At 43.5% G+C, this 13,784-nt stretch overlaps 1 protein-coding gene across 43 annotated transcripts in view; it reads right to left on the reverse strand.

Moving 5' to 3' along the window:
• Window positions 1-13,784, reverse strand: part of SORBS1 (sorbin and SH3 domain containing 1) — a 1,103,390-nt gene that overhangs the window by 433,045 nt on the left and 656,561 nt on the right. For all 43 annotated transcript variants that reach the window (XM_085603602.1, XM_085603630.1, XM_085603622.1 and 40 more), the window contains one exon: window positions 10,751-10,870. In XM_085603602.1, the coding sequence (XP_085459728.1) occupies window positions 10,751-10,870 (120 nt within the window). The remainder of the gene's footprint in view (window positions 1-10,750; window positions 10,871-13,784) is intronic.

Genomic DNA, 13,784 nt, shown 5'->3' on the forward strand with positions numbered 1-13,784 from the left:
ATTAACAGCTATATATATTTTAAGTTTCATGCTACCTCTAACTGTTCCAAACTATTCGACACAGTAGCTTAACATTTTCTCACACTGCAACTTAACATCGAGTAGTCACAAGTCATGATAGAAATCATTAAGTCCTGTAAACTACGAATCCGTAGTTCTGTAAAAACTGGAAGAAGACGTTTAGTTGTCTCTGTCCCAAGAGCAGTGCAGAATACAAGAAGATGAGATAATGTTAACAGTTTTTCCAGAAGATACAAATTATAATGTCAATACCATTCTCATTATCCTTCCTCCATTTTATGAAGGCTGAAACGTGTCCAAGTCCTACCATCAGCATCCACCTTCTGATATGGGTTGCTTTTATATCTTTTAAATATGATTGTGAATTATTTCTGTACTCTGTAAGCAATAAATGCGGCAGTTGACTGCTTTTACCCATATCTATTAAATCCCATTTTATAGTGGATTCTTTAACTCTCTATGGGGCACTGGACTGTCACCTATATTTGCTGTTAACAATATGTCAAGCCCTTTCATAATTTTATGGAGATTAACAATCCATGAAGTTATTTGAACTGAAGATGGTATTCAATTAGGTGCGTCAGTGACCCTTTAGTCGCATTGGTAAGACAAAACTAGTAGTTCAGGATTTTTTGCTGATATTTAAATATTATGTTTGTCAGCCCCAACTCAAATCTTTAGGCACTGTTGACTGTGCGTTTTGGGAGGCCTAGCAATCTTTTGCAAATACTAATTTCCATGATCTGGAGGCATGTAATATTTTTCTCAAAAATGATTTAAGAGCAATAGAGCTAGAGGTTGAGTACTTTCGAGTTATAGGTCTCCCTCAGGACTTCAACAGACCTATGACCCAATATTGAGTCCATTCTTCGCAATGAACTCGCAACCAGTTTTGATCACAATTCCTGTTGGCTGATGTAGGGTTTGAAGTTAAGATTCTATTTAAAGAGGAGACACAGTGACCTGTACTATTTTACTGTCTCTAGTTGCACTCCATTGAGACACCCCATCTGGTATATTTTCTGGATACTTTTATTAGAAAGCACAATTACGTTTGATTTAGAGACATTAATAATCAAATCGTATGTAGAGCAGTTGGCCGCAAAAATGCTTAGTTGACTCTGTGGGCCGACATGGGAAGATCCAATAATATTGTGTTCCCCCCATAGAACAGTGATGAAATTGGCTGGCCTCTCAATCTTGACAGCAATGAACAGGCCAGACTAAGTGACATAAAGATGTTGTTTTCTTTGAAAGGCATATTCTTCTGCCAGCAGTTTCAATGTTAGGCACCAGTCCACCATTCAGTACTCTCTCCTAAATCCAAGTTACATCCTCAGAAGAACAGCCTGTTTTTCGACCCATTCTTTTAATGCTTGTAAAAGGTGTTTTGCATATATTTTGCTCGGTATATCCTTCAATGTTATCATGCGATAGCTCTTTGGTAACATGCGGTAGCTCTTTTTATAAATCGGAACATGTATGCTTTTTTCCCACGATTCCAGGATTTCATGTCCACTGATTTTTAAATCTTTTTATTAAACATGCTCAGTACTCAGCATTTCAATCACGTATTTTAGTTGACTTTACAAGCTACATGTTCCAGCATATACCATTGAGTTAAACATTCTACAATACTGGTTATCCAGTGGCCCCCCTCCCTCCCAACTCTCTTCGCCTACTCCCTACGTGCCTCTATAGTCTCTCCAGTTTTCCCAGATTTTCCACCATTTCTTCAGGCACCCTCTACTAAAATAGATTGTGTGTTCAGCTTGTTGACACCAGTCTAGGTCTGAGGTCCAGTCTGCTTCTCGTGGAGGGGCAACCGCACCCCAATGTTTGGCGCTGTTGGGTTTGGCAACCACAACTGCCACTTTGAGCCATTGTGTCGTGTACTTTGGCCAAGACTGCTCACTCGAGATTAGCAAGAGGAGCCACTTTAGATCTATTGGAACTTCCATCCCCATCACATCTGCCATTCTTTCCCCAAAACCTGCCAATAGGCATGTATCTCTGGGCATTCCCAAGTAAGTGGAAGAAGGTCCCCTCCTGTTTACATCGTCTGTGGCACTGCCCTGTTTCGCTGTGTCCCTTCCTATGCAGTGTAGTACGGGGGTAATAAACCCTATGCAGGATCTTTAATTGAACTAGCCGAAATGTGGCTCGGATTGCCACCTCCCTCGGCCCTTGCATAGCTTCCACCGATTCATCTTCCTCTAGTTTGCCCAGGTCTTGTTCCCATTAGGCTCTCAGACCCCCTAATGGATCCGGCAAATTAATTAATGATCTTTTTGTATGTTATTGTAATGGCTTTGGAGTGCAGTGGTTCTGTCACTAGCCTGTCCTCTAGGGGGGAAGCATCTGGAAGGGAGGTCCCTCTTGAATGTAGCCCTTGAGAGGGTGGCCAAGTTGAAGGTACCTCAGCCATTCTCTCGGTTTCAGTTTGAACGCCTGATGCAGGGTTGCGAACGTAATATAGGCCTGGCCTCGCCAAATATCCGACAGTTTCTCCAGCTCCAGCAACTCCCACCTGTTTAGGTTTTGTAGTGAGCCCACCCTTTGAAGAAGTTTACTATCCCACAACGGAGTCATCTCTGTTAGTCTCCCCCTGCAGCCCATGTGTTTGGTGGTGGCATGCCATGCCCTCACCACTGCTTGAGTGTGTGTTGGGAGGTTTTTGGCCCAACCTCTATCATACAGGACAGATGGATATCCTCTTGGCCCCATGGCTTCTCTGTCCACCCTGTAGGCTGGTTCCTCCCTGTCGCTAAAGACCCAGTCATTCATGCATACTAATTGCGTAGCCCAGTAATATGTTTTGACATCGGAAACAGCCAGACCCCCCCTCATAAACTCCTTTCTGTCATTTTATGAGGTGTATCCGTGAGGTACCCCCACACCAAATTAAATCTCTAGATTCAGTTTCTTGTCTGCAAAAGAATGTGTCTGGTAGCTCATTGGGTGTGTTTTGCATGAAATAATTTAATTTGGGAAGGGTCATTTTTTTGAATAGTGCTGCACGCCCATCAATATCAGTGGGAGTGTTTTCCATTGTGCGGCATCTGATAAAAACCGGGCTAGTTGTTTCACAGCGTTTCTGTTATAGAATGAGTGGGGTCCCTGGTGATATGACTCTCCAGGTATTTGAAGCCTTCGAGTTCCAGCGGTAACGCACATTGCTTTGTGAGTACCGGGGCAGCTCCCGTCAGTGGGAAAAACAAAGATTTTTCCCAATAAATACAGTATCTTGGATAATCCCCATATATGCGATAAATTTGGAGTATCCTGTCAACTGACTGCTTTGGTCTTCCAAAGTAAAGCAGGCTGTCGTCAGCATATAGGGAGATGCGGTCTTCCCATTCGGCTCCCGTTGGCATCCCCCAGATTAGGGGGTCACGCCTCACACATGCTGCAAGGGGTTCCAGCGCCAAGGCGAAGAGTAATGGGGACATCAGGCAGCCCTGCCTAGTTCCCTTCTGTAGAGCGAAAGCACGCGATATTGTGGAGTTGACTCTTACCCTTGCCAGGGGTTGGTTATACAGGAGTTTTACCCATCCAATAAAGTTGGGCCCAAAGCACAGCTGGCCCAATACTGTGAATAAGTAATTCCATTCAATACTATCGAACACCATTCTGGCGTCTAGGGATAGAAGGGCTGTCAAACCCAATCCCTGACTACTGTTCTGTGCAGGATGCCAAAAAATCGGGGAGAGGCGGTGGGTTAGCCATAATATATAGGAGCACCGTTTCCTGTATTCCTTTGGCAAACTTGGAGATAGAGGGGGCTGAGGGGGCTGAGAGTCTGGGTTTTCTCCTGACTATCTCAGCCCATCAATCTATGGCTGGAGTAGTAATCTACCGCACCCCCGGTCCGGCACAGAACTTCCTGGAATCCATCAGCCATATTATCTCCCCCATTGCGGCTAAATATAGCCATTGTGTGGTCCTCGGTGACTTCAATATTCACATGGACAAGTCAATGGATCCTGACTCCGTGAGATTGTGTGAATCCTTGGATATTCTCAACCTGACTCCGTATGTATGTCCTCCCACTCATGACAAAGGGCACACACTGGATCAGGTTTTTTCCTCAAACCAGAGTTACATGGATGTCCCCCTAGCTTTAACTTGGTCAGACCATCACTTGGTCAAGTTTAAAATTCGCTGAGAACATGCAAGGTCCCAATCCTTGGACACTGCCAGGGTCAGTCATAGTTTCAGGCCATTCCATTTGATGACACCTGAGGCTATTCAGTGCGCTATGAGTCGCCACCCGATTCCCTTAAATGGCACCCTGGAACAGGATGTGCAGGTCTTAGAGGTTTGGCTTCAGTGCCAGGCCCTGGAACTGCCCCCCCCCCCCTCACTGAGGTCTGCTAAATCCACCCGAGTCTCGGCCCCTTGGTTCTCGGAAGCCTTAAGGGATAGTAAGAGGACCTGCAAACATCTTGAAAGAGAGTGGCGGAGAAATTATAGCTCCTCTGATAAATCGCTATATAAACTTGCTTTGAAAGATAATTATAAGAAAGTACATGAGGAAAAGAAACTCTTTCTTTCTACAAAAATTGATTTGGCGGCCAACAAAAGTAAAACCCTTTTTACTATTGTAAAAAACTTCTCTTCCCCTACGACAATAAGCCGACCGTTTGTTCCCACAAGCGACTGGACCGATCGTATGGCCTGTTTCTTTTATGAAATTTTTTTAATTATCCAGGATTCTTTTGTAGCTCGGCCACTGGACCTGGTGGATGCCGAAGGACCTCCGTTAGATGTGTGTCCCCGCTCCATAGCCTCTCTTACAGAGTTCCCTGTGATCACCTCGGAGAAATATCTAGTGCTCATGAAATCTCTGAAATCTGGCTCTCCCTCCGACCTTTGCCCAGCAAAAGTCCTATCCTCGATAGCGGAAATGATCAACCCTATAGTGAACCCTATTTTGAACACTGCCTTGCGGGAAGGGTCGATGCCACAATCATGGAAACACGCTAAAATTCTTCCGCTACTAAAGAAACCTATGGCAGACCCCGAGGCCGCCAGTAACTATAGGCCCATTTCACTCCTGCCAAGGTTGTGGAGAAATTTGTTAATGGAGTCTTAACGGATTATGTGGAGATCAATCACTTGCTGCATCCTAGCCAGTCAGGTTTCAGAGCTAATTTTAGCACCAAAACTGCTCTGCTTGAAGTTGCGGAAACAATTAAAGCTTCGCTGGATAATGGAGGTAATGCGGTTTTGGTTTTATTGGACCTTTCTGCAGCCTTCGATACCGTGCCCCATAATAGATTACTGCAAAGGCTCAGGGAGAGCGGTATTGGTGGCACGGAATTGAGTTGGTTTGCGTCCTCTCTTGCTAACCGCTCCTAAACCATTTGGTCCCCTCCTTTTTCTGCGGCGTTTCCTCCTATGAATGTTGGGGTCCCCCAAGGCTCAATATTGAGTCCAACATTATTTAATTTGTATATGGCCCCTCTCGCCCTTCTCGCCGAAAAATTTGGTGCTAAGGTGGTGTCATATGCTGATGACACTCAGCTGTTGATTACATGCGAGAAGGGTGTTAAATTCAATGGCAACGCAATTAATACCGGTCTCTCTAAAGTCTTCTCCTGGCTAAGTTATAACCATCTAAAATGCAACTCCGAGAAGACAGAGATTATTATTATTTTTTTTTTGGGCCACGTCCGCCCGAAGCTTGGCATACATGATGGCCTCAGGACATGTCACCCCCTGTGTCAGCCGTTTCCACTGTGAAAAATCTACGGGTCAAGTTGGGATGCGGCCCTTTCTATGAAGGCCCAAGTCCATACAGTAGCTGGGGTCTGTTTCGGGCTGCTGAGAATGCTTCGAAATTGCCTCCCCTTGCTCTCAGTCCCCTATAGGAAGACAGTGGTTCAGGCCTTGATAGTCTCTAGACTGGATTATGTTAACTCCTTGTATCTCGGCCTCCCTGAATACCTCCTGGGCCGACTACAAGTGATCCAGCCATTTTTCTGACAGGACCCAGAACCCAGACCACCCAGCTTCTGTCCTCACTGCACTGGCTCCCGGTGTGGAAAAGAATTCATTTTAAAGCCCTGGTCCTGGTTTTTAAAGCCTTCCACAAGATTGTAGCCCCTTACCTTAGCGATAGATTCCAATGTTATCTTCCTCAGCGCACCTTGAGATCCTCTTCCCAACTTCTGATCACCGCCCCTAAAGTCCAACTCTCCAGGGTAGGGGGCAGATCTTTTCATGAAGTTGCCTCTCGGATGTGGAATGGCTTACCTTTCTCCATCAGACAAAGCCAAGACCTCCTTACTTTCAGGAAGAGTCTTAAAACGTGGCTCTTTCAGTCGTGATCCTCATAGCAGTGGTTTGCTTTGCTCAACGTTATGTGGTCTATGTTTTTCCATAGCGTCGGGACACTCCCTGGAGTAGCCGTGCGCTTTATAAATATGAACTAAAAAAAAACCAAAGTTGAGTCTTTTGCTTCTATGAGGAATAAATACGGATTGATCGGGATGCACAAGTGATGTAATGACTGCTGCTAATCGCATGGCCAGTGCATTCGCTAGCATGTTTGCCTCACAGTTTATGAAAGATATGGGCCTAAAGGACCCTTGTTTCCCAGGGGGTTTACACTCCTTAGGGATTACAACTACCACAGCTACTCTCTGGTCGGGCCCCATCTGCTTTAGCCTCTGTTAGCATTGCGAGTAGGTGGTCAGTTGACTTAACCAACATTAATTTGAAAAGTCCTACCGGCAAGGATTTGGTCCCGCCGTCTTCTCTGATTGCAATGCGCCTGTTGCATTTTTAAGTTCCTCCACCGTTAAGTCACCTTCCAGCATTTCTCTATCTATCCCAGACAGTGTCGGCATCTGTATGTCTTTGAGGAAATCTTTGCATTCCTCCTCCATATGTGCTAAGGGGGAAGAGTATAAAGATTCATAATACTCAGTGAAGGCTTCCGCAATTTCCCTACCCGTCCAATGCTTTGGGTCTGCTTCGTCAATGATCCCAGGGACCCAATTACCCTCCACTCATTTTTCATCTAGCCATGCCAGCAGATTGTTTGTCTTCTCTTCCACATCATACGGTCTATGCTGCGTGGCCCGTGCCAGTGTTTTGGCACTGTCCTCCATTATGTCCCTTAGCTCCTTATGATTCACCTGCAGTTTATGTCCCGTTTCCAAGTCCTCTATGTCACCCGTCCCCAATTGAGCTTCCAGGGCTGTAATTTCTTCCTCTAGTGACAGGCGTTTCAAATTTTGGTCCTTCTTTGTCGCGCCTTTTTGAGCCTGGGCCTGGCACCTAATCACTGTTTTGAACGCTTCCCAGAGTGTTATCTTTGAGTCTACAGATCCTCTATTTTCAGCAAAAAATTGTTCCCCCCTTTCCTAAGAGCTGACTTAATCTTACTATCTTTAAGGTACCATGGGTCAATTCTGGGGGGGGTGGAGTGATCTCCTGGGGGGCCACCGGGGGAATGATCCGACACTAATCGTGCTAAATGTGCTGCCTTCTGGATGTATCTTAGATTACTAGCCTGGGTGAAGAGATAGTCCAGTCTAGAGAGACTCCCATGGGATGCTGATACATATGTATATTGCCTAATTCCGGGGTGCTGATGTCTCCAGATATCATTAAGTCCCAGGGCTCGAATAAACTCACAATGGACCCGGCTTCCTCTCGGATGTCGCTTTCCTCAGCATGTCTAGTTCTGTCGAGACTATGTCATTCATATCTCCTCTCAATATGCAGGATCCTTCTGGGAGTGTTAACAGCAGTGGGCCCAGTCATGTCCACTTATTACTTCCGCGAACACTGGAGTGGGGACTTGAGTCCATTAATTGGAATCTAGTGTTAATATATCAATAGATAGACCATCTAGGTCTTCTGCACACAAACGTTTACATTTTTTAAATAAAACCTTGGATTTCACTTAATGTTGAAATCAGGGTAGTCTGATCCATAGTGGTTCAGTTAGGCATCTGCTCCTTAAGGATCTAAGTAGGGGCCTGGTTATTGTTTCTTTTCTTACTATAAAACTTTAATAATATACTTAATTCAGTTCTCCTCAGTGACTGGAATTGCATTGCTTCTCGTTTCTTCATTTCCACAGAGTTTTGCTCACAATATCCCAGAAGGTCTTTAATTTCTCTCTGTGTAGGACGTTATGAAGACTCACTTTCTTTCTCATTCGCATTAATCATTCTGATCTTCCTTCTAAAGTCCTGCCTGTGTTGTCTTACTTAGGGCTCTCTATCAATACTACTAGCTTTAAAGGCATCCCTTATATCTTATTTAACGTACATTTTTCCATCTTCTTCAGTGACTGAGGTTTTAACTCTGACCCCTTTCTGTTATGTAGCCGTTGAAATGCTAAGGACAAGATGGTTTCGTCCTCAGCTTAACCACCCTCAATGGTGTTGAGGACAAGACCATCTCGTCCTTAGCATTCAAGGGGTTACGGCCTTACATACAACGTTTGTCACTAAGTGTATTTTAGTTTTTTATATTCCTCCATTATGACTTTAGGAATGTTATCCTTACACACACTCACAGATCATATTTACAGTTTGAGTTTTTCGATTTTCTGACCATATATTCTTATCTTTATTTGTGCATAGAATTTGAATGCTATTCTGTCAGGTGTCCCTTGTTTGAGCAGAGCAGGTTAATGATAGCAGGATGTGTTATAGTTGCTCCCTGTGGAGTCCCAAATTTCAAAGTCTCTTATCAGCTGGAAATCTACAAAAGAGATTATAGCATGATCGATAAGCATAGACATCCTCCCATTATCAAAGGTATGTCTCCACGCCCAGCCATTTATTATTGTCATAGTTAAAGATTCATGGGCTGTAGCTAATGTTTTCCTTTAAGATTTCCAGGATTATCAACAAGAATCTGGCCGGGGATACACAGACCTTTTTCTTTTTCTAATTGGATCGCAATTAACTGAAGATCAGCTTGAGACTTTTGCATTTAAATCACCAAACAGGGGAATTTGGACCATTGGGAACTTCAAGCTAATTTTCTCCAGAAGATGAAGTTGTTTTTCTGGGATTTATTTTGGGAGAAATATGTATTCAATATTGTTAGATCTTTAACAGTGTTTTCCATATTTCCACCTTTAAATTAAAGCAATACTGATACATCAATGGTTAGGGAGATTGTAAATTCATTAAATACTCTTGCACTCTTTATTTCTATTTTCACCGCCACCAGGGGTACTACCACCTGGCCTAAGCCACTGTTCTGCTCTGGGAGCAGTTTTAACACCTCATTAAGATCAAGCACTTGCTGGGCAGCTGCTGACAGGCTAATGCAAATTAGCCTTCAGGATCCCAGGCAGGGAAAAGATAACTTTCTAAAGTTACTTTTTCTGAATATTTGCAAAATATATATTAAACATCCAGCTTCAAAAATCAACTCGACTTTAAATAAGTATGCCAAAATAGTAATTGAATGACTATTTTAGTGGCTTCCTATCCAACGTTACAGAATAAAGTTTATAATCTGTACTTTTACATTATCTAGGATCCTCCCACAACCATGCCAGTGAAAGTAGCTTCTGGGAGCAAGTAACTGGAGGAATATGCCAAACTAAATTTCAAACATCGTCCACTTTTAAATATCAGGCCCCCTAACTTGTGGGTAACAAGGAGTGCTTAGGGGTGACTTATTCATGTATAAAAGCAGGGATTCCTGCCCGTTAACTTGCCAGATTTGAAGGCTATACATGGTACGCCTGAAGCCATGTTTTCAGGCAACCAATCTAAGGATGACACAATATGCGGTGCAGTTCACAGGTGGCATTTAACTTCCATGCCTTGGGTCAATTCTATCTACAATGAATTTATAAGCAAGTTAAATAATTCAAAGAGGGGTAAGCCAATTTAACCATGTTTAAAGAGGGAGCACAGGCACTTTACTTTTGAATAGCAGGGGTAACAGTGCACTGAGTTGTAAGCCAAGCATAAACATTGTTCAGAAAAGGGCGAACAAAATGCAGAAAAAGTAGATTCCCTACATGATCTAATAGGCCTTCTTTAGGAACAAAAGATAACCATATTTACTGGTAAAGCGTGGTCTCAATGCTCTTGCCTCTACCAAGTAGATGTGAAAGTTACTTGAAAAAACAATGTTTCTTTAAACTACCAAATGAGAAAACACTGGTCCTTGGTTCATGTCACAGTGAATTTCTAATTTCCCAAAAGGATAAAATAAAGCATTTTTGCAGAGTGGTACTGGTCAAGAGAGAGGACATTTATCTCGTCTCATTTACGAAGGGACAATGGATCATTCTGACTATCTTAGAGACTATCACAGTCATGCTACCGGTCAATTTATACTAAAGTTTATTGGTTCCACATTACTTATAAGAATAGTAGTTACTTTTGTTCAGCATTTGGATTACCCACAAAGATTTCCATGATTTTCACACCACAATTGCCATTTTTTTAAAGCATGCATAAGTTGATAAAAAAACAAGGAAGACGCCACAGAGCGTTTTTAATTGTCAGAAAACCCAATATCTTAACAGCATTCTCTTTTTAGCGTTGCAAACAGTAACACTGAACTATGTCAGCAATGCAGTCACCTCAACATACATAAGTTTGTGTATTTTTAACGTTTTCAAGGGAGCCAACTTATAACATGCCGTGTCTGTTCTTGCCACTGTTTCCTAACATGAACACAAACAACGAGCACACACACATTTTGAATCTGTAAGACAAGAAGAGCTTACTTCGTAAGGGCTCAACTTCCAGGGGGCATGGCGGGCTGTTGCTCGGAGGGTCCCCGTAGGCCAGAGACGCCCGAAGAGTCACTGCCCCCTTTCCAGTACACACTTTCATAGGATCCATTTCTGAAATAGACACATAAAAAAGATCTTTTATACAACATTGCACACGACTAAACCTCCTCTTTTTAACCAGCGTCAACTCGCCTTCCTTGAATAAACAGAAACGTGTTAAAATCTTTAAAAACAATTGGTAACTAAACATGCATGGCTAAATTTAGTATATTGTGGTATATATACATAGGCAAAAGAGGCCCACGTCAGCTGTCAGTTCCCAACAGCAGCGCGTGGGCAGGACTGGGACCCGGTAATATCCAAATCATCAAACTCCAAACTCCAGGAGTAAAAACATGCGCACTCCCTACAGGTAGTTGCTATTAAGGTTTCTTGAGCAGCACACTCAAAAAACCTTAATAGCAACTACCTGTTGGGAGTGCGTGTGCTTTTACTCATGGAGTTTGATAATTTGGATAAATGTATATAGGTAATAGACGTATACCAGAGTATCCAACCATACAGATGTCTGGATCTCTAATGCTGCTTTTTGTTGCCATAAGCGAGCATTGATCATGCGTGTGCGCCGTGATATATACCTGTCTCACGGATTGCGGTCTTGACCGGGAGGGGCGGCCAAAGCGCTCCCCTCATAGTGGTGGAAGGCTACTGCGTTCACTTGGAGTTAAGCAGCACAAGTGCAGTGGTGGCAGCATAGCGGGGAACAACCTTTACAACGCAACTTTTACAACGCACTACACTTACAACGCATTTTTTACAACGCTAAATCCATTACAACGCATTCCATTACATAGCATGACACTACAACGCATTTTTAAAAACTACCTTTACAACGCATTCCATTACAACGCATACTACCTTTACAACGCATACCATTACAACGCATAATATTACACTACACTATCCAACACTTACCCTACTGTTGCACCCCCTGGAGTTAGAATAGTAATTTTTACCCCTATACTATCCAACACTTACCCTACTGTTGCACCCCCTGGAGTTAGAATAGTAATTTTTACCCCTATACTATCCAACAATTACCCTACTGTTGCACCCCCTGGAGTTAGAATAGTAATTTTTACCCCTATACTATCCAACACTTACCCTACTGTTGCACCCCCTGGAGTTAGAATAGTAATTTTTACCCCTATACTATCCAACACTTTCCCTACTGTTGCACCCCCTGGAGTTAGAATAGTAATTTTTACCCCTATACTATCCAACACTTACCCTACTGTTGCACCCCCTGGAGTTAGAATAGCAATTTTTATCCCTATACTATCCAACACTTACCCTACTGTTGCACCCCCTGGAGTTAGAATAGTAATTTTTACCCCTATACTATCCAACACTTACCCTACTGTTGCACCCCCTGGAGTTAGAATAGTAATTTTTACCCCTATACTATCCAACACTTTCCCTACTGTTGCACCCCCTGGAGTTAGAATAGTAATTTTTACCCCTATACTATCCAACACTTACCCTACTGTTGCACCCCCTGGAAATAGAAAAGTAATTTTTACCCCTATACTATCTAATACTTACCTTAAATGCAATTTAATATTATGCGTTGTAATGGTATGCGTTGTAAAGGTAGTATGCGTTGTAATGGAATGCGTTGTAAAGGTAGTTTTTAAAAATGCGTTGTAGTGTCATGCTATGTAATGGAATGCGTTGTAATGGATTTTGCGTTGTAAAAAATGCGTTGTAAGTGCATGCGTTGTAAAAGTGTGCGTTGTAACGACATACATCCCAGCATAGCGCGTAATGATCACTAGGAGTGATTAGCCTGTTTTTAATCTGTGTCACTAGAGTGAGGCCTACAGGCTCACTCGTTTTTCAAAGTTTCGCTGCTGTGTGTTAAACTCACCCTTGGCCTACATCGGTTTGTTGTGAAGTTCTGTGCAGTGCAGGAGTGGTGTATCTGCTCTAGGTGTTTGTGTGCCTGGGAAGGGCACAAAATAGGAATAATGCAGTACTGAGCCATGCATGAATGTGAGTGCAAGTGCTGGTTATATGTGTGCGTATGAGTGGTATAGTGCATGAAGGAGGCAGTGCGTTCATGTTAATGTGCTGGATGTATGTATGCCTATAAGTGGTATAATACGTAGAGGACACACTGTTGTGCAGTGTGTGTAGGTTGTATACATGAACTGGATGTATGTGTGCCTGTGTTTGATACAATAAATGGAGGGCCCTGGGTTCCATAATGGGAGACGCAGGCTTGCATGGTGAAGTATGGAGAGGAGGTAGAGAAATTCCAAAGGACAGATTTGGGATCGCTGCATTCCTGAAAGCTGGGTGGGACATATTGGAGAGGGGAGAGCCACGCTTCCCCTGTACACTTCAAAGGGTGTTCTTTGACTCAATGAGAGGTCACAAGGAAACGGCCTGGGCACATCTCAGGAAGGAGATGGGGCCGATAAGAGAATCATAAAGAGTAAGGCTTGGGCTCAGAGCTAAACTTTTGATGCACATATTACTGTGGTTGACATCCAGGTGTGAACTCTAGTCACTTCCATGGCTTGTGTTGTGGGGCTATCAACTTTGAAGTAGCTCCTGCTATGAAAGACTGCTTTACAGAGGAAGCGAGAGAAGAGGAGTGAACACTTCAAATGGAGCAGACTCACAACATAAAATGTTAAAGGCTCAGACCCTAAATCACATTTGCTGTCTGAAAATGTACTATTAGAAGGGGAGTTATAGTCCCCTATATTGTCATCTACCAAGTAGCCAGATGGGCTGTGAGAGGCGGGGAAGCTGTACAAGACTTCTGCCTGTGACCAGGACTGGTGGATAGGCCTGCTAGGCTCCTTGCTAGGTGAGGGGCATCGCCCAGGGAATTCAGGACCACTGCCCTGGAGCCTGGAGCACCAGCACCTGCCTTCTTGCCAAGAGCAGTGTACCCTGTGAGGAAGAGGAAAGAGTTGGAGGAAGCGCGGTTTAGTAGAGATCCATGTCAACT

The sequence above is a fragment of the Triturus cristatus genome, chromosome 1_2, assembly GCF_964204655.1.
Source record: "Triturus cristatus chromosome 1_2, aTriCri1.1, whole genome shotgun sequence".
NCBI lineage: Eukaryota > Metazoa > Chordata > Amphibia > Caudata > Salamandridae > Triturus > Triturus cristatus.